The sequence below is a fragment of the Hemicordylus capensis genome, chromosome 3 (genome assembly GCF_027244095.1).
Source record: "Hemicordylus capensis ecotype Gifberg chromosome 3, rHemCap1.1.pri, whole genome shotgun sequence".
Classification (NCBI taxonomy): domain Eukaryota; kingdom Metazoa; phylum Chordata; class Lepidosauria; order Squamata; family Cordylidae; genus Hemicordylus; species Hemicordylus capensis.
Window position 1 is genome coordinate 186,251,506 of NC_069659.1, and position 26,203 is coordinate 186,277,708.

At 42.2% G+C, this 26,203-nt stretch overlaps 1 protein-coding gene across 9 annotated transcripts in view; it reads left to right on the forward strand.

The window, feature by feature from the left end:
- AKAP11 (A-kinase anchoring protein 11) overlaps window positions 1-20,237 on the forward strand; it is a 60,158-nt gene extending 39,921 nt beyond the window's left edge. For 7 of the 9 annotated variants that reach the window (XM_053306465.1, XM_053306460.1, XM_053306457.1 and 4 more), the window contains 4 exons: window positions 3,906-3,989; window positions 4,721-4,767; window positions 6,816-6,976; window positions 15,100-20,237. In XM_053306465.1, coding sequence (XP_053162440.1) covers window positions 3,906-3,989; window positions 4,721-4,767; window positions 6,816-6,976; window positions 15,100-15,249 — 442 coding nt within the window. In that variant the 3' untranslated portion in view covers window positions 15,250-20,237. The remainder of the gene's footprint in view (window positions 1-3,905; window positions 3,990-4,720; window positions 4,768-6,815; window positions 6,977-15,099) is intronic. The other 2 variants (XM_053306466.1, XM_053306463.1) reach the window with 1 other exon arrangement.
- The last annotated feature ends 5,966 nt before the right edge of the window (window positions 20,238-26,203 follow it).

Here is a 26,203-nt window from a genome sequence, read left to right on the forward strand (position 1 = left end):
GATATCATAATTGCAAAACTAGAGTCCAACTACAGTCCATAAACCACCTCACAGAAAATATTTTCCTGGCAACTAAAGAATACAGAAGTGTATTATACTAGCATCTAGCACAAGGATTGGCTACAATGTCATCATCCATGTTGATATCAAAGCCCACTTGGCCACAGTTTTCTCAATTGGATTTCACCCACACCTACTTCAAAAGTTGGGACAGTTCATAATCTCAAGCCTATGGCAATGGCCCTCATCACTAAATGGCTTACAGTATTTCAGTTAAAGGGGTACAAGAGTGCCCTTTTAGTTAAAGCGAGTAGCCAAAAAAAAAGAAAAAAAGGTCCCGCCATTATATAAGGCTCAAAATCTAGAGCAGCATAGGGCATCTTTGCTGGTGCTAGGAACTCTAACCTCCCCATCTTGATTTGGGCCTCAAAGACCACGGAAAAGTGTGGGTGCATGCAGAGCAAGCTGGAAGCGAGCACAATTTGTAAATTCCACAACATCATTACTGATCACATGGCATATCTGTTAAGGCATCAGGGTGTCATGTAACAATTTCTCAAAGCCTACAACAAAACCAAATTACACCAGAAATCTATTGCCAGGCTATGCTGTTTATTTAGATATGAATTTAGATATGACCTGGGCACAAGAGATCATTTAAATCATTCTCTTGTGCGCAGGTCATATCTAAATTGTCTTATTTGGTTATAAAAACTGTCAATCATTGAAGACTGAATCCATAAGCTTTCTTTGTCATCTAGTGATTATAGTGGCTTATTTCCTCCTTTACTTGATCATAAGAACAGCCCTGCTGGATCAGGCCCAAGGCCCATCTAGTCCAGCATCCTGTTTCTCACAGTGGCCCACCAGATGCTGCTGGAAGCCACAGGCAGAAGTTGAGGGCGTGCCCTCTCTCCTGCCATTACTCCCCTGCAACTGGTACTCAGAGGCATCCTGCCTTTGAGGCCGGAGGTGGCCCACAGCCTTCCAACTGGTAGCCATTGGTAGACCTCTCCTCCTTGTATTTCAAGAAATGTAATTCCTTCTTGACTTGTCTTATTTGAGCTTGCATTTGGCTTGTTGGAGTTTGTACAGGATATATTCTTAGTGTCTTCATTTGAACAAGTCATCTTACCTCCTGCTTTACCTTGCTGTTTAGTCATTCTGGCATCTTTATTTGTGCCTTTTCAAGTGCATAGCGAGCCTTTTATGTGACGCACAGTTGTAATGATTTTAAATATCTGTCTAGGTTCCTGAAAGCATTTACCCTAACTTTGCCTTTTAGCTTCCTTAGCTAATCTTATTTTTGAGAAACTTGCTTATTTGAAATTTAATGAGGAAACTATAGAGTTTCCCATTCACATATTTGTTGAATTTGATAACATTGTGGTCAACAGATAATATCCAGACTGAGCCTGCATTGATACCCCTCTGGGATGGACATCCCAGAGTTTTTGGGCCACACTTGGCTTCGAGACTACCAGTTAGCCATCCATCCATGCACGTTTGTGCATACTTTATAATTCATAAGAAAAATGTTTTTGATAGACAAAAGCCACAAATGTTTGATATCTATGGAATCTTAATGCCATTTAGGCACATATGGACTTAATACAGTTGGAGCCCTTTTTGGCAGATGCCACCAACTTTATTGTGGAGCCTAATAATTTTTGAGCAGATCAGTCTGTGCAACAAGATGTCTGGTCTGCTATCAGAGAAGCCCCTGAGAGTACAGTTGGCCATCCGTGATTTAGATAATATATTGCATTTCATGGTAATGTTAAGGTCTATGTAGTAGAGGAATGTATCTTCCTGCCAGTTAGTGATGTAGAAATGTAATTCCTGAGAGAGATTTCCTAAATTTCTTGTTTTCATCAGATATTTTGCTTTTAATTTATTTAAATAAATACCTTTTTTCTAGATTCTTTAAACTGATTTTTAAAAACCATTCAGGGAATTGTCATTGTGTCACAGCATGGAAAATCATTAGCTGGGATCCAAAGAGCTGCTTTAAGTGCACCGAAGGCCTTGGGCATGCCAAGTGGAGTGTTTATGTTCCTCTTCATCTCATACCATCTCACAAACTGCTTCTGAAGCTTCCAACAATTTCAAAAGAGGTTTTCTGTGGAGGAGGGCTACTGTTTGAGAAGCCTACCTAGTTCCCAGCCTCAAGAGGGCCCCCCCTGTGGCAGGCATGGGTAGCTGGCAGCATGCATTGTCATCTGTTGCTCAGCTGTGCCACAGCATACATGGTCCTCCCACTTGCCAGTAGGCAAGAGATTTCATACTGAGCAGCCCAGTGGCAGACTGGAACAGAACCTCTCCCATGGGTTCACCACCAGGCTATAAGTTCCTGGAATACTTCGGGCTAGTTGTGTCATCCTGAATCCAGAACATTTGTCTCCACACAAACCCTGTATAGGATGTACAAGCATTTTTTTTGTTACAAATGTGAGCTAGATTGGTTCACCCAGCTTCACACTTACCCCAGTGTGGCACTGTAGCTTAAAATCTGTTCACAACCCAATTTTATGAAATTGACACCATTTCTATATCTTAAAGGGGCTTAGGCCAATCGAAGACCAGCAGAACTTTTCTTCACATATTACCTGTTCAAGCATCCAAATTAGCAGTGTGTCCTTTTCTCCATATACAGTGCTTGTCCCCTTCTGATTTTTCATCTGTGTAATATTTATTTTATTTATTTTATTTGTATCCCGCTGTTATACACATAAGGAGCTTTCAAGGTGGCTTAAACAAAATCATCACAATAAAATCACGTTAAAATCTGTTCTCAGGAACAGATATCATGTTTCTACATGTTTCCAGGATTATAGGATTTCTTGCCTTCATCCTTGGTTTTGCTTGGTGACTGTTTTGGTGTCACTTTTCCGCCATTCTAGACAGCAGCTCCTACTGAGAACCTCCAAAGCAACTGGAACCCATTCAGCCATTAATGGAAGCAACTAGTCTTCTCTTATGAATTGACTCTGTGTGCAGCTGTCGTGTGGTGGTGGCAGGGGGCCCACCTGGAGGGGAGGGGGCTCACAGAAGGCAGACCCTGAAGCCTGCAGCCAGCCCTGAATCTGATCTTTTGAACTTAATTTTGACATAAACCTTACATTTAGTAATCGGTATCTTCTAATTACTGCTGTTAGCAGTTATCAAAGTACTTTTTAGTGGAATTTGAGTTTTGAAGATTTGTTTGGTCGAAATAAACTGCTTACTTACGTAAAACATTCAAACCATATAAACTGATTTCCAGAACAAGGTACCACGGAAAGAGGTGGTGCAATAGAGTATGATTCACAAGGGATCCTTAATCAGAAGTAAAGCAGATGCTTTGAATGCAGAAGATCTCAAGTTCAGCATGGAGCCTCCAGTTAAAAGGATCTTGGGTAACTAAGCTGGGAAACATCCTGTACCAGAGAACTTGGAGGGCTCCTGCGAGGTAGTGTAGATAGTACCTGGCTAGATATACCAGTTGTCTGATTCAGTATAAAGTAGCTCTATGTGTTGAGAAAACTGGCTTCTCTCACCACAGATGTTTGAAATCTACAAGGAATTTGATTTTTGTGAAAGGAACCAGCATTGATTCATCCCTTCAGCATCAGATTCAACTTGTTCTTTTGATACTGGCTGGGAAACCGAAGTTGTTGCATCCTTTTCAACCTGGAACTTGCCACATGTGGATTACAGAAACTATTGGGGAAGGGGGGAAAAATTGTCAAGTGAATTGGCCTTATTGTTCTGAACAGTGCTTACGCCCTTGTATTTTTGTTCTTATAAACCTCTTTTTAAATTGATACTACAACACTAGAATTCAGACAGGCAGCTCAAGGAAAATGAAGGTTTGAGCTAACTTTTTTTTCTAGTTCAGCTCTGTTCTCTTCTTCCCCTGGCAGTAATGGTAACAGCAGTAGCTGGAGCAGTCTTGGTTTAGAAGGAGATATGTATGAGGAGAATTTGTCATTTCCAACATCAGACAGGTTGGTCGAACCAAGACATTGAAACAAGTTGGTCCTTCATATTTTAATGCATGAAGTCATTCTTTTTCAAGACAAAAGAAGCTTGCATATATAAAATGTGATATATTATCAACATGCTTTTCACCGAATCATGAATTTCCTTAACAAATTCATAGTGAATGAGTCCATTTTACTGTGCTACAATGTGAATGTCCTGGCAAAATGAGAAAGAACCCACACTTTTATGCATGTTCTGCTTGCTATTTTAGATGCTTCCAATTGTTCCTTCATTAAAATGAGAGCTTGCTTCCTACAAGATTTCTGATTTTTCTTTGAATATCAACTTATATTTTCCTTCCCCTGTAAACTAGAGCTTTTTTCATATAATTTTAGTATAATATAAGATGGCTGAAATAGAAATATTTTTAGTAGAATTTAAATGAACTTTTACTCCTCCATTTAAAAGAGCAAAGTGTGTGGGGTGGTGGTGGGGGTGTTTCTTTAAAAAAACAAAAACCAATCAGCCTCTTAAAATAAAAGGTAGAATTTACTTAACTGTGCTATTTGCTTTGGAATTATATAAGCCACGTGACAGGAAATTGTGTGAGAAGCAAAGCTTCCTTTTCACAATCATTCCTTGATACTTTTGTCAATTCATGCTATTTTTTCCTTGAATGTTCATCACTGTCTCTTGAGGAAAGAGAGCATTAACATTATCACACATTGGAAACATTCTGCCTTCTTTTCCCCAGTGAAGGAACAGAAGATAATGAGGAAGAGCTCAAGGATGCCACTGAAGGTAATGCTGAATAGAATGCCTTATTTTGTAACTGTTAGAAGGTGCTCTAGCTATATTTTAATTTCTGTAAGACTTGTGGCAAAAGAGCAGTTCTGGGCTGTTTATGCAATATAGGGAGATCATTCTTAATGTAAATTCTAATCCACTATAGACCATAAACTGTGGACATTGCCAGCTTCTTGGAGGCGTTTCACAAAACTCTTGCTTTGGCAATCACTTTACCAAAAAATACCTCTAAGTGCTTTATTGGTTACTAGCTGGCCAGATGCTCAGAAGTGTTCACTAACAGAGCAAGATGGTGATAGCCAGCCCCTGTGGTTTGTCTCTAGCACTTGTAGACTTACTCTGAACATAATTTTGTGTATAATAACTGGTTTCTTCCAATCCCATCATACGTCCATCAGCAGCCAAGTCTAATTCTCAAGTTTCAATATATAAATCAGCTTGTACAGATAGGGACATAGGAAGCTGCCTTATATCAAGTCAAACCATTGGTCCATCTAGCTCAGTATTGTTTATACAGACGGGCAGCAGCATCTCCAAGGTTGCAGGCAGGAGTCTCCCTCGGCCCTAACTTAGAAATGCCAGATGCTCTTCCCAGAGGAGCCCCATCCCCTAAGGCAGGCTTCCCCAACCTGCGGCCCTCCAGATGTTGCGAAACTACAATTCCCATCACCCCTAGCTACAACTGATTGTGGCTGGGATGATGCGAATTGTAGTTCAGCAACATCTGGAGGGCCCCAGGTTGGGGAAGCCTGCCCTAAGGGAAATCTCTTACAGTGCTCAAATATTGTCTCCCATTCATATGCAAACTAGGGCGGACCCTGATTAGGAAAGGGGACAACTCCATGCTTGCTACCACAAGACTAGCTCTCCTCCCCAGATCAACCCATATAAGTTAGACTTAATATATCTCATATAAATATCAGTGGTAAGTGGTATGCTGCACTAAGCTGCTTGTGGCAGTTCTAGAACGTGTGCTATGACTGTAGGGAAACAGCAAGCCATTGACCATGGGCAGTTTCATCTGCAGGAGAACAATTCCATTCTGATCTCAAGTAGGACATATTTGTAAGATGTGTTCCATGGAGTGCCTGGTTGGATTGCCCTCTCTCCTTTCCATCCTATTCCACTCTGTTCATTCTGCAAAAGCTTTAGTTTTATTGTCCCAAGATAATTCTGATTGCCCAACACTAATCCCCTTAGTAGTAGTAGTAGTAGTAATTACATTTATATCCCGCTCTTCCTCCAAGGAGCCCAGAGCAGTGTACTACATACTTAAGTTTCTCCTCACAACAACCCTGTGAAGTAGGTTAGGCTGAGAGAGAAGTGACTGGCCCAGAGTCACCCAGCAAGTATCATGGCTGAATGGGGATTTGAACTCGACTCTCCCCGGTCCTAGTCCAGCACTCTAACCACTACACCACGCTGACTCTCCTTGTTTATTAATTAGGCAGTCCTCCTTGCTTTGGTAGTTACCAGTGTGATCCATAAGGCCCCTGGCCTGCTTTTTGAGACAAAGTATCATTTCCTTTGTCTTCTTGCTTATTGTCTTAAAAATGCTAAATGCTTCAGTTAGAGCAAGGGTTCCACATGGCTCTATATCACAACCTTGTTTTTTGTGTTAGGACTCAGTCCTGGCTCATGGAAAGTAATAGAGAGGAATCCTTTAGAATGTGTACAAAATGGTTTTCTTTTCCCAAATGCAGGGGCTTAAGGTCAGGATGTGAAACTTGTTATTAAGTACTGATAAAGCCACTGTAAGTATTGCCCCTAAAGCAAAACATCACCTTGCAGTCTGGATGAAGCTTGCTGGTGAAAGTGGATGGGAACCATAGAATCCTGCATCATAACTGCCAAGATAGGAAATCAGAAGGCCGAGGAGAAATATCCTCATTGTGACAGGTTTCCACAATTTGACGATCGGATACATTTAATTCACGAATTGACAATTTAATTCCATCTGAAGTATAACCTACATAGTTTAGTAACTAAAATATTTTGACTAAATAATTGGTTTTTCCCTTTTGATTCTTTGTTTGAAATAGGCTTGCGACACACAGGAAAGGCACTGCTAATTGTAAATGTTGACATAGGACCATGCATGGTGGATTCCCAGCTGAGAACAGCACTGCAGTGGCTTTCTGCTTCAGAAGCAGAGGTGGCTGAACTTCATTTTTATGATGATTCTCCAAACGAGTTTGTTCTTGTGAGTAACAAAAGTGCTCTAGTCATATATACACACATATACACATACACTGTGTGCTTATTGCATCTTATCTTAGATTATAATAATGTAAGAGCTGAATAAAGTGCCTTCACATTTCTAACCATGGAGAGAATAATAATCAGACAGTCCACATATATACTGCATCCAGCAGCTTGGGAAAAATTAGAGACTGAGTAGTGAGTAACTCTTAGATACACTTTGCTTTGTATCTTTGTTTCTAAAAAACATGGAAGTCTAGTTTAGAACCTTCTAACCAGTTATGCTGCAGATAATTCTCCCCCTCCCCCACCCCAATTATTTTGTATAAGCACTACTCATTCTGTATGCTTCTAGCTAAGATGCCTGTCCTATCCCTTCTCTTTCCTTTTTCTTCTGCCCTTGTCCCTTCCTCCTTTTGCTTTTTTCTCCTCGTGCTCCTTCTTACTTAACTGAATGAAGACAAGACTGAATTCACAGAGCTCAAAAAGCTAAGAAAGACATAATTCAATGATTAGATGCTTCTCTTCTTCCAGAAAATTTTTATCACCCAAGAAATATTGTATTTACTTTTGACTTCCAAGCTCTTTTTAATTGTTTCTTTTCTTTAATTAGATTATAAAGATGCCACAGCTTTTCCATCTGTCTTTTTTTTTTTTTTTAATAACCATGTTTACGTGATTCAAGATGATGGTGCCTTTACCAATAATTTCACTGGAACGCCACTAAAATCTTGCTTGATAAAATGACTTTTAGGGATAGAAGTTCCCTTTCTATAACATAACAGATCTTGCAACAGTATCAGATGAGGGCATCAAGATCTGCTCTGGAAGTTCACAAGAATGCAGGATCTAGCTCCAGATTCCATTAGTGATGGAAAATTTCTAACTGATGCAACAAGAAATCTTTGGAATTATGTTTCAATATTCCCAATGTGATGATGTTGTTGTTTTTATAACAGAAAATTGTGTGAATTTACTCATGAGTAGTCCCATTGTCTTTAGTGAGTCTTCTGTGCTTAATCTGGGGTGTGTAAGAGAGCACCTCCTGGTGCACCTCTCTGATTTGCATACTTCCATATGCATGCAACTTACATCTGAAATATGTAGCTGATAGCCAGAAATGAATTTTTTAATGAAGTTCTTGTACTGTTATAGCTGCTTCTGTTTGACATTTGGCTCTGGAGCATCAGAGTAAAGTACAAGGGCTTTTATCCAATCCTTTAGAGCACATCCTTGTAAGTAGCACCTTGTTACAATGTCTGGTGGTGGGCAGGGCAGAGGTAGCAAAGGAATTCAGATGGCAAACATAATTTTATCATGTGAAATATGATATAGAATAGGAAACTGGTTTGGTCCTGTGTGGCACACAAGGTCGCCTGTATTGATAGGCTTAATGCCAACACATTAGTTTTGGGCTTGTTGTTGTTTCAAAAGCATGCTAAAAAATCTTTTAGGAGATAAGTCTTTATGTGGTTGTTAAATTAATACCATTTGGACAGCTACTGTGACTGTGCTGGCCTTCATACAAACAACTGGAAATTTCCCATGTCTGTTTGAAAATATTCTGAAAGAAGGAGACAGGCCAAAGTCTGAGGAATAAAAGTTGGTTTGATCTTTTGAATTCTGATTCAAAACACTAAATAACAACTATTGGCCATAGTCCAAAGAAAATATGAGCAGCAGTTGCAGCTGGAAGCTCACTAGTTGTTTCTCCTGCAGCAGTCCCCACTGCCAAAGAGATGAGCTGCTGTTCAATTTAAAAATCCATTTGGACAGTTGGAAATGTTTCAGCAGAAATAGAAGCAAAGTTTTAGCTGCATGCTTCGCTCTCTCTCACACACACAATCTTCTTTGTTGTTGTTGTTATAGCCATTCCTAGTAAACGATGTGAAGAAACTGTTAATCATCTGTTAGTTGTTGTGGCGGACTTCCTGACTAAGGATGCAGCATGAAGCTTCTCCACTTCCTCAGCACATATGTGGGGGGAACAATTTTTGCTGATCTTCCTTGCCTCTGGAAGTGCTCTGTGTTTTCCAAATATATGTCCCCGAGGGCTGCATGACACAGTGCACTTCCAAAGGCAAAGATCAGAAAATTGGCTCCCCACTGCCACCTAGGACATGCACACTGGTGTAGTGGGGGAAGCCTCCTGCTGCGTGCTTGCTTCCTTAGTCATGATATCAGACAGTGTCACATAAAGGCATCCCTAGCCACTGCCTCCACTGGATCCAGAGCCGGATCCAGCAATACCTCCAAGCTGCGCACTTGCTCTCTCAGGGGGAGTGAAACCCCATCCAGAAATGGTTGAATTCCCTATTCCTGATTAGGGATGTGCAGAACCGGTTTGATCATGAACTGGATCGCCATGAACCAGGTTGGTTTGAGCAGTTCAGTCGCAAGCCACTGCAGAATGTTTTGAGTTGGTTTGTTGAATCGACTGGCCCAGCTGATCGGTTCGACTGAATCACTTCGCATACCCACAGTTCAGTCCGACGTTGATTCAAATTTGGACCAAAGTGTGCCAATATCTGTGCACACCCCAATCCCAGTTGGCTCTCCTATTGTGTTACAGCACCTCCGTCTTGCCCAGATTTAATCGCAGTTTATTAGCCCACCCAAAGACACCTCCGAAACCACTCCTGCCAGCTCAGGTAGGGAGAATGAAGTGCAGTATTGTGGTCAGTACACCAACAAAATCCCCAGCCTATCACGGAGGACAAACACTCAAAATTCTGAGATTGTTGGCACCTCGAAAGGGGAAAGGTCCCATGATAGATGACCACAACACCCTCCCCCCCCTCCCGGCCGCTCTCTCGCTCGCCCTCCTCCCGGCCGCTCTCCCGCTCGCCCTCCCCCCTCCTCCCGGCCGCTCTCCCGCTCGCCCTCCCCCCTCCTCCCGGCCGCTCTCCCGCTCGCCCTCCCCCCTCCTCCCGGCCGCTCTCCCGCTCGCCCTCCCCCCTCCTCCCGGCCGCTCTCCCGCTCGCCCTCCCCCCTCCTCCCGGCCGCTCTCCCACTCACCCTCCCCCCCGGACGCTCTCTTCCCCCCCAGTCTCCCCTGACCTTCCCCCACCTTCTGCCCCAGTCCGTTCCTAGCGCTTTCTCCGTCTGCTTCTCTCCCTGCTGGGCTCCCTCTCCGCCATTTTCGCCCGCCTCCTCCTCTGCCACCCAAAATCGGTGTGTGGCTGCTGCTCAATATCTTCCTGCCACATGTGCGCCTCCGCCTCCGCCCAGCCAATCCGCTGAGTGCCAGGATGCATCTTTACGCATCCAGGACAGGCACATCTACAGGAAATAATTATATAGATAATTTGATTAGATCTTTAGAAAGGTTAATAGTTGACATGATGTCTTTTGCACATTACAGTTGTTCCCCAGTACCAGTGTTGCACATTTTCATACTGGCCATCTATGAGAAATCTTAGAGAGTAGATTTTGAAAACTGGTACATTAAGTAACCTTTTCAGAACTCTTGTATAGAATTTGGCTAAGCTAACATTCAGCACAGCGATGATGACATATCTGTGGAAGTTGGATCAATGGACTTTCCAACACAAATCTGCAATGTTTTTCACAAGAGGAGTTGCCATGCAGTGCACAGGAATGTGAATGACACAAAAGTACTGAAGCTCTGTGTAAGAGGTTTCTGCATCCACATTTATGGGGACACTCAGTGTAAGAAAGCGGTTGTGTAAACACAGCCTGATTCTTCCCCAAGAACTTTGCAAGGTGCTTCGGAAAAGTCAGTAGGGGGTACTACCTGTTGTTCATAGAGAGCAAGTGGAAAGTGCAGTCAAATTTCAACATCACAGCCTGCTTTTGTCCAGCCATTACTCCATTCTGAATTTTAATTCTCTTTCCTATAAATGGCAAGGTTTGTGTATTGGGGGGGGGCGTAGGGGTGAGAAGGTGCTCTTGCACAATTGTGCTACTTTGGAAGGATTTCTGACTTGTTTTCTTCCTTTGCCATAGCGAGGGTGTGCAAGAGCATAATAATAATAATAATAATAATAATAATAATAATAATAATAATGGCGAGACACTTGGACAGGTTAGCATTAGAAGAGGCATTTTCCAAGGGGACTCACTATTCCCTCAGTTGTTTGTAATCGCCATGACCCCACTTTCACAAATACTAAACAAAACAGGCCTCGGATACCAAACATCTAAAACATCAAGTCAAATCAACCATCTGCTGTACATGGACGATCTGAAGTTGTATGGAAAGTCCCAGTCAGAAATCGAATCACTGCTAAACACTGTCCATATATTCAGTAGCGATATAGCAATGGAGTTTGGACTAGACAAGTGTGCTGCATTAATAATGAAAAGAGGAAAAATCACAAAAACAGAAGGAATAGAACTGCCCAATGGAAGCAAGATCAAGAACCTGGAAGAGAAAGAACCTTACAAATACTTGGGAATTCTCCAGGCTGATAACATCGCACACATTGAAGTTAAAAGAAAAATTGGAAGTGAATACATCAGGAGAGTTAGAAAAATCCTCAAGTCCAAACTCAATGGCGGGAACACCATACAAGCCATAAACACCTGGGCTATACCTGTTATCAGATAAACTGCAGGAATAATAGACTGGACCTAGGCAGAGCTAGAGACGCTGGATCGTAAGACCAGGAAAATCATGACCATCAATCATGCTCTGCACCCCCGCAGTGATGTCGATAGGCTATACCTCCCTCGCAGCTCAGGTGGAAGAGGAATGCTGCAAGTCCATCAAACAGTAGAGGAGGAGAAAAGAGGCCTTGAAGAATATATCAAGGACAGTGAAGAAGATGCACTTCAAATGGTCAATAATGCGAAACTATTCAACACCAATGAAAGAAAGCAGGCCTACAAGAAAGAACAAGTTAAGAACCGAGCAGAAAAATGGAGAAATAAGCCCCTGCATGGTCAATATTTGCACAATATAAGTGGAAAACCGGACATCACCAAGACCTGGCAATGGCTTAAGAATGGTTACTTGAAGAAAGAAACAGAGGGTTTAATACTGGCTGCACAAGAACAGGCACTCAGAACAAATGCAATTAGAGCAAAAGTTGAAAAATCCACCACAAACAGCAAGTGCCGCCTTTGTAAAGAAGCAGATGAAACAGTGGACCACCTAATCAGCTGTTGTAAAAAGATCGCACAGACTGACTACAAACAAAGGCATGACAAGGTAGCAGGGATGATACACTGGAACATCTGCAAAAAATGCAAACTACCTGTAGCCAAGAATTGGTGGGACCATAAAATTGAAAAAGTGGTAGAAAATGTAAAAATATTATGGGACTTCCGACTACAAACAGACAAAGATCTGCCACACAATATACCAGATATAACTGTAGTCGAGAAGAAAGAAAAACAAGTTAAAATAATAGACATAGCAATACCAGGGGATAGCAGAATAGAAGAAAAAGAAATAGAAAAAATCACCAAATACAAAGATCTACAAATTGAAATTGAAAGGCTGTGGCAGAAAAAGACCAAAATAATCCCAGTGGTAATTGGCGCCCTAGGTGCAGTCCCAAAAGACCTTGAAGAGCACCTCAACACCATAGGGGCCACAGAAATCACCATCAGCCAATTACAAAAAGCAGCTTTACTGGGAACAGCCTATATTCTGTGACGATATCTATAACAATTGACAATAAAATTCAGCCATCCCAGGTCCTTGGGAAGGACTCGATGTCTGGATAAAACAAACCAGTCAATAACACCTGTCTGACTGTGTAAACAAGAAATAATAATAAAGAAGATAAAAGTGGGGAAATCCCGGATAAATATGCACACACAGAACCTGGTATACCTGGGCTTTCCATCCACCCCAGTGAGAGCCCTAAAATTAAAACACTGCCTAATGACAATAGAAGGAATACGAAACATTAAATTTTACTCCTGTGAAGATGTACTTGTTCAAGAGCACGGGAAGAAAAATTATTTTTTAAAATAAGAATTCAAAAAAATAACTAGAAACCACGTGGGCACATATTCATTCCTTGTCTACCTGGGGACAGGGGAATGCACCAATGGGAAGCAGGAGGCGGGTAGTTTCCAATGCCTTTACAACTGAAATGGCCAGTAATGGGTGGGATGTATGGGGGAAGCCTGACTTATGAACAAATCAAGGTTTTAAAAACTGCAACAAACCATACTCAACCACAATAAAAAGTGGCAATGTCTTCAACCACAATAAAAAGCGGCCCAGATTTACTCCTATTAATGCTTATGTAGGCTTATACACACTTATATGTGCTTTATATACTTTTATCGTAACTCGTCCTAACTTAAACTACTTCATCCTGCAGTGAAGCCCCTTGTCTGGAAAACTTCCAGGACCAAAAGTTGGCAACCTTATTCCTGAGATATGAGCTGTGTTCATTGGATCAGGGCCACAATTGTAACTCAGGGTAGACAGTCTAGGAAAAGCTTAAGAAAAAGACTCTGGGTAAGCTGCGCAGTACAAGACAAGGTGAAACAAACACAGAGTTCAGGATGAGGCACAGATAAGGAACTCAGCACACAAGCTGTTTATCAGTCTACTAGCAGCACCTCCCAGTTTGATCTTGTGGGCTACTAGGAACGATGAGACCAGACACATTAGTCCAGGCTGTTATTGAGGAGAGGTGGCTAACCTCTACACTGCATGCTGTGATATAATCCAAGTTCTCACAAATAGCAGATAAATCTGTCTAGCCTGTACCATTTCAGACTGCAAGTGGATATGCAAGTTCTCACCTGCCATCTGAAGTGAAATTGCCCAGGCTTTCTATCTTATTTGGGATTGCTTCTCCACATATAAAATCCCTGTACATAGAAAACTAGCACATGAGAAAGTTAGGCTGGAGCCTTCTTTCTGTCATTTAGTCTCTTATGTGCAGGGATTGCTTTTCATAAAGGAGCATGTTGCCACCTGAGCCATCCTCCTACAGTCTAAGTGTTATAGTCTACTTAACCTGCCATTTCTGAGAACCAGGCCTAAGTCACATGCATGGGGTCAGGGGTCTGGTGCCAGGAGTGGGCTATGCAGCAGCACTTGTAGAAATGTATCCATGGCACATAAGACACTTGCAAGCCAGACTTGGTTGTTGGGATCCTTTTTGCTTGGTCTGCAGATGGGTTATTTTTCATCAAGCACTTTGAAAACCATGAACACACTAACTGAACTGTTGATCCAACCCTGCCTCTCAAAGTTGTATAATTCCCAGGTTTTCACCCAGAGAAGTAAACTGCAGCCGTCTGTTAATTTCTCTCTGTATGCATATCACCCACCATACATATGTTTCCTATTCAAATTGCTAGACGAGGAAAATGCTTTGTTCAGACCATTTGAAGGGAAATGTGATTGAACTACATCAGCTTGGCTTATAGTCAGAAACGTAATTATCTGTTTTGTGGATCTTTATGCTTCCTAAATGTGTAACTCTGGAGTCAGTGGTTTCCACTGAGGATAGAGTACATATACCAATGAAACCACACTTTATGTCATAGAAGGGTGGGAGTGGAGTGAAGGAAGAGACATTATTTTCAATGTTCATGTCTTGTGTTACACTTGAATGCAAATTATTGGGGGTGGGATATATTAACTCTGTGTACAGAATATTTTGCTGTTGTCTGCTACCCACATAACCACAGATCACAGAGCTGTTGGGGATGTCATTCTCTGAAGAGTAACTAAGGAAAACTGTGGGAAGAAAAATATCTGAACTTTGAGGATACCATGTTTTTACAGCTGTAAAATATTAACCTTTTCTAGCTTATAATAGTTTTTTAAGAGGAAGGGTTCAGAATCTAAATACTAACTTTCTTGCAGGGGTGAAGGGGAGAGAATGAAATGAAAGAATGTAAATTGATTCACTGATTGTCTTTTATTTAATCTAAAAATGAGGTAAGGGTTTTAGGGAGAGAAAGAGCTATCACATGGCTGTGTTTGGTTAGCTGGCAGGATGCTTTTTGTAAAAAAAACTTTAAAAAAATGAGGTTATGGGGATGTTAGACCTTCTTTGGCTACAATATTTGGAGGGGGTTGCCACCTATTTGAAGAATCATCCTTGTAATGTAGCCTAATGCTATCACATTTCAGTTTTATTGCTGAATTCAAACTGTGTGTGTCTGTCTTCCTCCTAGCTTTCAAATAAATTGCAGGAGAGAGGCTGGAAAGTGGGAGACCTCTTTCAAGCAGTGCTGAAGTACTGTGAAGTAATGGAAAAGGCTACTGATGGGGAGAGAGCTCTGGAAAACAAAACGTTCTTTGGATGGCTTGAGGATCATGTCTGAATACCCAAAGATATATTGTGGTTTTCACTTCACACCTCCTTTGGAAGGATGGAAATGTATATCATACACTTCAACTTGTGGATGTACTGTTGTCTGCATTGTGAGAAACGTTGGGGTGAAAGTAAATGTGGCTGTGCTGTCAAGTGCTTTGTGAGGCTCTGTATGTTTTTTGTCCAGTGCATATCTTCATAATGAGTATCTGCATTCAGTTTGTCCACATATACTTAACAGCTATGCCTGTTGCAACAGTGTGAATGATGAATTTGTCATGTGTTAATGAAGAATCTTTAGCAAGCTAGGACAAAAGTTGTGTCTCCTCAGTCAAGCATACTTTTTCCTCTATTTCCTCACCTGCTTTTCCCCTCTCTGTTCTCTTTTTATTAACCCCTGCAAAGTATCCACTGATAACTTACCACTACTATGTTCTCCAGAGTGGGGCAGGATTGGGGACATATTTATTTCTTGTTGTGTCTCTGCTGCCTCTAAGGCACTTAGAGCAACCAGGGCAGTCTGTCTGAAAATGTAAACAGCATAGGACCAAAAGGATTTAGTGGTGGTGGTTTGTTTTTGTGATGGTGAGAGGGGGGCACTATTTTGAAAGCTACTGTGGCTTCTAAAACAATGGATGTCCTTTCTTCAAAACTGAGGGAGGTGATGGGAGGTTGTATTTCTTGTAAATTAACAAGCCTGTTCTCAATTAGAGCTGATAACTTGCTTGCCAGAATACTGGACTGTCATGTACCTGAAGTGTGTATCCATGTCTCTTTCTAGATCAGCATATGCTTGGTATAGAATAAGAGTCAGCAACTAGTAGCCCCTTAAGGAATGTTGCCTGATCCACCAGTAGCCAGTGCAGGTTGCTTCTCTTTGGCTTGCCCTGCCTTGTCTTGTCGTGGTGGGACAGGGTGGAGAGGTCCAAACATGTAACACTGGCACTCTGTGTTTGAACTCCCAATGCTTTTGTTTGGTTTTTGCCTTCAAAAATCAGCTAGGAGGGCTGTTTGGATCAGTGCCTGGGTGAGAAGGAATCCTCACCAGCACCAGCAGCTTTTTGAAGAAAAAGAAAATACACTGGGAGTGCTGCAAACATGGAGCATCATTAAGAGTAGTTTGGTCCAGAGGCCATAGGAGTTGCAAGGGGCTGGTGGAAAAAGCCTTTCTTTTCTTTTCAAAAGGGCCAGTCAGCAAGCTGTATGTCTCTGAGAAAGGATTAACCTTTCATTGTCTGTTCAAAATAGCCCTCCAGGAAATCTAGTTGCTAATTAAGTAAGCAAAGATGGAAGAACTTGACATATACTGTATACTACTTAAAAGGCTGTCTGAAGGATTATTGACATCTACCACTGATGTCAGAAAAAGGGCATATAGACAAAAGTGAACGGCCATTGCAAATTTCCGGTAGCTCAAATTCATAGTAGCATCTTGATGATTTTTAGTTACCTTCTTTTTAGATTTCCACAAGTCTTTACAAGAGGCATTGAACTTTTAAAATAATGAAAATTACCTTTTACCAGGGACATACAGACTGATGGCTCCTTCAAACCAACTTCAAAATATTATTTGTGGTTTTGTTTTTGGATGCCATCTCTGATGCCAGTTGAATAATCTATTGCTCTTCATATGTGCTAGTTAGGTTTGTTACCCCACTAGAGGTCCTTTCACTATCATCTCATTAATTTAAAGAGACTTCTTGATGCCTTGCAATGAAATGTTGAGAAAATGTCCAGGCTGCAAGTCAAATGGATAACCATGAAGGGGCTCACAAATTCAGAACTTTTATCCAAGTTGCATTCTTGAATTCCTGTTCCCTCAAAATATTTTCTTGTATCTTCAGATACAGTTGTATTCATAGAAGTGCACCTATGGTGGTTTTTTTGTTTTTTTGTTTTTTAATGTAGTAAGTAACAATCAGAATTAATATAAACTGATGCTGGGACCCAACCTGGTATCTGTGGTTCTAATTTTAAATGTTTTGGGATGGCGAGAGATTATATACCAATGGGACTTAACACCCTCCTGTTTCAATGATTGCTTTCCTTACCCCACCCTCCTGCCTGCTATAGCAAACAAGACAACACAATTTGCACCATACAGCAAATGACCTGCCGGTCCCCCCCAAAAGTAAGGTTCCCACTGCTTTTGGAACCATCTGATGTGAGATACCTAGGGTTGCTATTTTTAAACTGGCAGGGCTCTAGTGCCTTTAACAGCTGTATGACAAACAGAAATTCAGCAAGTCTGTCTCTCTCTTTTTTAACCCAGTAAGCAGTTGCAGATGATGGGGCAGTGAGAGGGAATTTAATCTTGCTGAATTATTCTGGTTATATACAAGAGGCTTTCTCACTGCTCTGAGTTTGTAAAGTGATAGGTGTGATCTCTGGATTGGGACCTGACCATTCAATCTGTTAACTCAGGCTTATACTACAATAGAAGTTATGTCAACTGGTAGCACTCAAAGAGTAGCTAAGAAAAATCTGGAATCTTTTCACACTGAAAATGTATTGTGACAAGGTAGAACTTATTGCATTGCCTCAGAATGCCATGTTTACAATGCCTGCACTGTCAGAAACATAAGAATTATTAATCTATCAATAGTTATGCTTTATAAGTGATGTCAGGAAGCATATCTGATTTTTAATTTTGGAAGTACTGCCCCAGGACCAATGCTATATCTTTACTAAGTAAATTTTATTTTTGACCTTTCTGTTTATAGCCCCATTCAGATGCAGCCATCCCCCACCCCCACCACTCAAGGTTACAGTGCAGAAAGTGCATAGGAAGTCCCGCCCCACCACTGTCACTCACCCCCTCTCTAGCCCTCACAGTTACAGCAGCAACTTTCTGTAGAGGGGTCCACTGTAACTGTGAGGGAAGGCGCTTCTGTAGATCTCCCCAGGCTGCTGATCACAGAAGTGTCTTCCCTCATGGTTACAGCAGATCCCTCTGCAGACTAGACTACCACTTCGGTAATTGTGAGTGGCTGGAGAGAGGAAGTGAATGACAGCATGTAGGTGGGACTTCCTACCCACATAGCCATGTAGGACCCAATCCAGACTGAAACCACAGCACAGAGGTAGAGTGTTCTACCCGTTTAATTCTGCACTGTTTTCCCACTGAAAATTGTCACCCCACCAGACTGCAGTGGACTCCAGACGACACAATTTACTGCAATTACACTTTCATAGCAGCTGTGAGAAGAGCAATTCTGAGTGTGGATTTAAAGAATTATAAACACCCTCTGCTTCTGCGCCATGGTCCAGTTTGGGCTTCATGACCAGCGTTTTAAAATAAAATAAAAAAGTCTCCATGCATTTAAAGAGCCATCTTCTAGTTTGGCTCTGCTTCTTGTAAACCCGGGGGAATAGGGGGCAACGCTGTAGTACTGATGTTGCACTCCAGCATATACAGAAATAGACCCATTTAGTTTACTCCTAGTAGGAATAGAAGCTTTAATGCTATCCAGGAGCAAAGTGCTACTGACTGCTAGTTTCTCTACCATTTCACCTTCATTCAGATTATGGCAACTCACTCAGCTTTATTTTTGAGCCGTATTTGTACATTCCTGTTATAGCTGGAGTTGTCTTCTAGGCAGTTTTGTTCTGTGGTAATGTTTGAATATTATTTAATGTCCGAGTTTATGATTAATTCATAAAGTAGAAATGCAGTTGATTTGATTCAGTGGTGCGGAATTATGGCAATTCACAGCCTGACTTAATCCTGAGCAAATATTCTTGGAAGTAAATTGTACTGAAATCTGTGGAAGCTACTTTTAATAAAATGTGGTTAGGGTTTTGGTGCCGTCCGGCACTTATTCATGTGTAGTGGTGTATATATATTTGCCCCTCGATTTAGCATGGCTTTTATTCTTTAAGCACCCATGCCCCCCATAGCTGTGAACTGTGAAATTGGGTGTTTTCATAGGGAATGTGGCTGCTAATTGGTAAAGGGCCCCACCCCAGCTACATACCATGAAGGTGGCTAGGCATGGGTTCTTCAACCCTTTCCTCCACAATAGCAGTGTACTCTGAGAGGAAGTCAAATGACTTTCTTTGGCACCTTAATCTGACTGGGGTTCTGTGCCTTTAATAGCTGTTACAGATAGAAATTTAGCAGGTTATGCGACAAATGAAGTGTATTTTCACCTGTTGACTTTCTGCCTGAAATGCAGCTGTTACACAGAAGCCCTGCCGGGGAGCGGAAGTGGTATTGGAGAACAGAAAGGGAGGAAATAATTAAACATCCCCAACTGCCTTCCTCGTGGGGCTCTGAATCTTGGTTCCCATAAGTAGCCACATACCCTCAGATGAGGAGGATGGCTACCAGAGGCACACATCTGTGAGGCGGTAAGGATTAAAGAGCTTCAGGATCATGTCCTCTGAGAAGGGCAGCTTGGGCAAGAATCTTTAATCCTTTCAAGCAGCTATAATGGATTGTGAAGAAGTCCCCTCCCCTGACGATACTGGGAAGGGTTAAAGAGCTTCAGGCCTACACTAAGGGGAGGGTAAAGCTTAGTCTGAACAGCCAGTCCAGGAGCAAGTTGGTTCATCTTTGCAGCTGCACCACACTTTGGTTATTAGCATTGTAAGATTGCTTCTCATTCTCTGCTTGTCCTACATGGAAAGCACAGGAAGTCACGTTTGCATATCTTCCCAGTACATAGAGGCACAGCAACATCCATGTGTTTGTGATAGACATCTGTGTGGAACTACACACAGGTTCCACATGAATCTGTTCTGTGTAGGGAATCCATCACATGCAGGGTTGCCCTTAGTATGTCAGTTATAAACTAAAACCAGTTTGAATAATTATAGTTGTTTTATATATTTACCTGTCCTAAATGAAAACAACATGAAGGTCTTTCACTGTGTAACAGTGACGTTTTGCTTTTAGAAATGTGGTGATATGGTTAGTTCCCAGATGTGAATTTCAGGTTGCACTAAATTTGTCCTCCTTTTTAGCAGTATCTGAAAATAAACTGAATAAACAAATGATTGTATGGTGTTATGACTTCTTGATATTTTTACCACACAAATTGTCAATTTTTGCTTTCAAACAAGAGCAGGATCTTTTTTTTAAAGGGCTCTAATAATTTTGGACATGTTTCCTATGTACTTGAGTGTCTCAAAAGAGACAGTTCTGGAATAGGTAGTCATCTCACACTTATCTTGACAGTGACTACAGTTTGCTTCACTTCAAAGTGAGGAAAAAGCTAACCACCTTAAACATGTGCAAATTTTTGTTTTTGTTTTGGAATGTCTAAATACTTTTATTTGAATTAACGAATGAGGATGTATCCTGTCCGTTCCCTGTCCCCCACCAACTGGAAATATCTGGCTAGTTCAGATTATGACCTTGAGCCTACTCCTCCTCATCAGATTAGACATGGAGCGCAACTGCATCTTTATTAGACATGCTTGCCCTGTTTCCCTATTAAGCAGAGGTAAGCTCAATTTCTAATGCTAAAAGGATCATGCAGGGAAGAAAGCATAACCTGCCCTCTTCCCCCTTCAGAAAGCAGGCTAAAAATTCAGCTGCTTTAAGCACTTTTCTTTCTTCTTGGCTTCTCCCTCCCTGGGGAAAAACTGCTTATAAACAAGGTAAGGTGAGAGAGGAAGTGGCCTTTACTCCCTTCAGCTGCATACTTTTTTGAGTAATATAGATACCTCTCACCTCACCCCTGTTTGATAGGCAAACAAGGCAAGAATGTTATGAGGTTGCCCTGAATGTCTAGTTTTGCCAGGGCCGTCTTTAGAGAGCCTTGGCAGAGCACAGGGCCCAGGGCAAATCAGTGCAGGGCCCCCTTCCATTTAATTCTAATGAGGGTTAAAAGAGCGGGGCCGGGGCGGTCACCCAGCTTGCCATGCCTTCAGGACAGTCCTGAGTGTGGCTTTCAGACTCCTAAAAATTCCAAGAGGTACGTGGTTAAAGAAAGGCCCACAGATGTATTGGTCTATGTCTGGGTTATTTTATCAATGAGCTTCATTTCAGACAGAAAGACAAGAATTGCCTTTCTCGATAAGATCAAAGTCTATCAAACTACAGCATTGTTTCCTTCCCTTCAGAAAAAGCTAAAAATTGTAAGAATGCAGTCAAAGGGCTAGAAAATGGTACAGTCAGTGACCATATTTATAAAAAACACATTACCCTGGTGGCGCAGTGGTAAAACTGCTGCCCTGTAACCAGAAGGTTACAAGTTCGATCCTGACCAGGGGCTCAAGGTTGACTCAGCCTTCCATCCTTCCGAGGTCGGTAAAATGAGTACCCAGAATGTTGGGGGCAATATGCTAAATCATTGTAAACCGCTTAGAGAGCTCTGGCTATAAAGCGGTATATAAATGTAAGTGCTATTGCTATTGCTATTGCTATTATTTACATAATATTTATGTCATATTAAACATTAAGAGATAAGCACATTTTATGCAAATATGGTCACTGACTGCACCTCTTTCATTTCATAGCCTTTTGACCTCACCTTTACAAAGGGAGTGCCGGATTGGCCACCACTGCACTATGTCCTTATGATCATGCCAAACCAGGGGATGAATCCTCCAATAGTTATAAGAGTACTGGTAGTACAGCTCTGCTGGTGTAAATTCTAGATAGCTGCTCTTAGGAGCCAGTTGCAGTGGTATGGTAGTGCCCGTATAGTTGAGATTAGGAGTTGTTTTGACATGCCATTATAAGCCTGGAACATTCTATTAGTCAAAATAGAAACTGTCTGTTCAACCTGAACATGTGCAGACATCAACTAGGTGACAAGTGACAGCACCCTTCCAGATTTGGTGTAGGTGTAATGCAAAATGGCGGAGATGCAGCAGTTTAAACATTGACCCTTAACACTCTAGAAAACAGAGTTGTCTGTCCTCCTCCTCCTCCTTTTACTATTAGACAACATTTTCTTAATGCGTTAAAATAATTCAGGTATATGCTGAAGCATAATCCTGTATGAATTTGGGGAGGGGGGTTCCATCCAGTGTTTCCTGTGTTACTAGCCTCTGAACTCCCCAAAATAACAGAGTAAAATCAACCAAAGGTGCAGATCAGCAGCTCACTGACTATTCTGAAGCCAGAGTTCGGAGGGGCAAGTTTTGGAGCGTGACTTCTAAACATAAGAACATCAGAACAGCCCTGCTGGATCAGGCCCAAGGCCCATCTAGTTCAGCATCCTGTGTCAGACAGTGGCCCCCCAGATGCCACTGGAAGCCCAAAGGCAGCACTTGAGGGCAGGAGTTGAGACTTCCTGGTTCTCAATGTAGCCCCATGATAAGGAGGCTCTAGGAACTTCCATAGTTAAACATATATATTTACTTCTCCCTCCTTTTCCTTAGTTTTCTCCCTCCACTGAAGTAGCGGCTAAAAGGCAGGCATACAAGGACACACAAGGGAATGCAGGGAAGAGGCAAGGCAAATGAAGTGGAGCAATGTGGCAAATGAACTTACAAAGGAGTTTGAGGCAGCATTGAGGTGGCAGGGGGGCTTGTGAGGGCATGCGGAATGAGGCAAGGTGGGGAATTGACTTTTCCGGCAATAGGCTGCAATGAGGTGGTAAGGATCTTGCGAAGGGACAAAAGGGGTTGGTGGACTAGGTGCCTCTAGTTGGGACTGAAAGTCCCATAAGAAAACAAAACATGTAGAAATGGGGCAAGAGAAGAAAATAAACCAGCTGTGCCAGTAAATAAACCGGTGATGATTCCTACTGCAACTTTACCAATGCAAACGGTTGAATTCCAAAGCTGAGTCAGACCTGGGACCCAACACTGATGGGGAGGAGGACCCTCCTACTTGGGATCTAGATGGAATTCCAAATGTCAGATAGAGGACTTGAATCCCCACATAGGGATTGGTGCAGAAACAAGGTGTATGAGGACAGATGTCCCTTATGTTACTGGGAATGGAGGCATTGTTGCTATTCGCCTGAGTACATGTACAATGCTTTGACAGGGAATTCCACAGGACCAGGGTTGAATATATTCTAGTAGAACCCAGGGCACACAATTGCCACCACAGGGCGCTGCACATACTGGAGGCCAGAGGAATAGCATAGATATCGCCCCAAATGCTTCAGGTCCAATTCACACTCAAAGTCACCTTCAAAAATCCAAAAGGTTAAAACCAAAGAATCCACAAAGAAAAAGCCAACCAAAAATCCCAAAACTAGCACAGAGCCTAAAACATGTGATGCCCAGATGGGCACTAATCCAATCTCTACCTATCCCTCATAAGGACCCACAGATAATGACAATGCATCAGACCTTCCACTAGGGCCCCCAGACTTAGATGAGCTGGTAGAAGATACTCCATCCTCAAGAGAGGAGTATAGGCCTTACTCTGAACAAATGCAAAGAATGGCATCATCCTTGGGTCTAGAAACACCAGGCTCCTGCCGAGAACAAAGATCCTTATGCAGTTAAGCCGTGTACAGTCTGCAACCACCGCTCCACTGTCCTTACTGCTGCTTCTCACAGTCAGAGAGGTGGTTCAAGGTTCATAGGAAAGGCCTGCTTCCACACACCCTACAGCAAAGAAACTGGAGAATTTTTTATCGAGTCCACTAAAATAAAGCTCCCTACTTATTCAAACACCCCAAACCAAACTCTATTGTGGTGGAGTCTTAACAGTCAGGTACAAAGCAAAAACCATTGGCTTCACCATTGGATCAGGATGGAAGAAAACTAGATTACTTTTGCAAAAGAGTCTACACAACAGCAAGTCCCTGATTGTGCATTGCTAATTATCAAGGTTGCATGGCCCGCTACACTCACTTCCTGTTTGAAAAACTATAACCCTTTGTCAACCAATTACAACCAAAACAACGAGAAGCTGCAATGACTTTTCGCACAGAGGGATAACAAGTCACGAAGCAGGATTACTTGATACGGTAATGACATATTTTTATTATGTTCAATAACAAAGTAAACTGAAGGATAGAAGAAAATATTGATCAACAAGGTCAGCAGCTAGTCTGTTCAGAACTAAGCCAAACAAAAAAGGGAACATAATGCACAGATGTGTTCACCTTACTCTTTTAGAAGAGGAAAATGTGACTGTAAGCTCTGAGGCAACCAGGCAGTGCTCCCCATCTTCTTGTTCTGAATTGGCATGCAGTTAAACACAGTGCATTAAGTCAGGAAGCATTCCAACTCACAATTTCTCCTCAATTTAGGTCAAGAGACAAGAAAGCCTAAGAGTTGCTGGCAACCTGAAGCGAGACAGGAGAAAGGTTTCCTGGAGGAATGATACATAAAACTGTTATATGTCTTGAATTTCTTCCTGGACATAGCATTTGGGGGAAGTGCTGTGCCTTGTAATGCTGCATCGGGCAGAAATTCATCAAGGGCATATCTAGCTGCACCTGACAAATTTCTGCCTGGATGCATCCTTCCCTAGCCCAATGCCCAGTGCAAAGACCAAGGCAAAGTGGGTTCATGGAGCCACCTTTCTAAAGGTGCTAACGTTGCAAGTAAGTTTAAGTTAATAGTATTGAGTAGCCACCTAATGGTGCAGCGGGGAAATGCTTGACTAACAAGCAGAAGGTTGCCGGTTCAAATCCCTGCTGGTATTATATTGGGCAGCAGCAATATAGGAAGATGCTGAAAGGCCATTGCCTCCTCTGCATACTGCATGGGAGGAGGCAATGGTAAACCCCTCCTGTATTCTACCAAAAGAGAACCACAGGGCTCTGTGGGCACCAGGAGTCGAATCGACTTGACGGCACACTTTATCGGGAATGAGAATTTTAACAATGTGCCCAACAGCTCTCAGTCCTAGGCTATACATCACACCAGTCCTTATCTATGGAATCTCTTTGACTCAGATACATATAAGTCTTGCTCACATGACCATTTGGGGGGTAGGTTGGAATGCTCCTACCCCATTGGCAGCACATGACCAGAACCTCTGTTTGGGTTAGCAAGCACAGGAAGCACACAATTAAGCCAGGCGCAGCACTCAATGTTGAAATTGGAAGCAAGGCCTCCATGTCTTCCCAGTATGCTTTGTGCTGCCAGCAGACTGGAAAGCCTCATTATGTCAGCAACTGCCCTCTGGCCATGAAGGGGCAGGAGGTGGGCCCTGCTGAAGCTGCTCCAGCTACATGATCATAGAGTGTGCTTTGCAGAGTGGCATGTCTATGAAGGGCAGCCCCTTAGTTATTGCCCTCTATTGGCTCCATGCCTGCTGAGTTTGGTGCTGGGAAGAAGAGGCGAACGGGTTCACACGATGAAATAATCAAGGTAGAAGAGGTATCTTCTCCTACCTTGGTTAAGAGCAAGGTAGGAAAGCTGGGCTACCCTGCTTTGAGGAACCTGGATTGGAGGACTTCTTGTGAGTTCATACAGAATAGTCTTGCACCCTACATTGATTTTGATTATTGTGTGAACCAGGCCATAGTGTAGCAGGGCACACTTCTAGAATAACCACTCATTGAATCTGTTTACCCCAGTCTCTGCCTTGGCCCAGGATATCTGAATAATGAACCTTAAGCCCCTTGTTAGAAAAAGGTTGTCATATTCTTTGCTACCTCGTTGTGCTCTGGGCAGATATTGCAGTGCAGCTGGCTCGGTTAACCACACAGTCAGTCATGCTTTTCCTGCTGCTACAAGGATGAGAGAGCAATAGGAGCACAAAAACATTTAGAAATGCTAACTGGCCATCTCATCTCCATGGAAACTTTAAATCCACAGGCAATGATAAATGTTGGTTTTGAAGAGTGGATTGAAAAAAGAAATGACCAGACATAGAATGTCTCCATGGAAAATTAACTAAGGGAGTTGCTAATTAGAGTGGAATTGCTCAAGGAAATAATCTCCAGTGACATGCTAACATTATCACATTAGACTCCCTTCAATATATGAAGTCACATCAATCAAATGCATTTAATATGGGGAGGAGAGGAGAGGGGAGGGGTGCAGTTTATGTGGTGCTTTAAAGCTTTTAACTGTAAAGTATGTAAAGC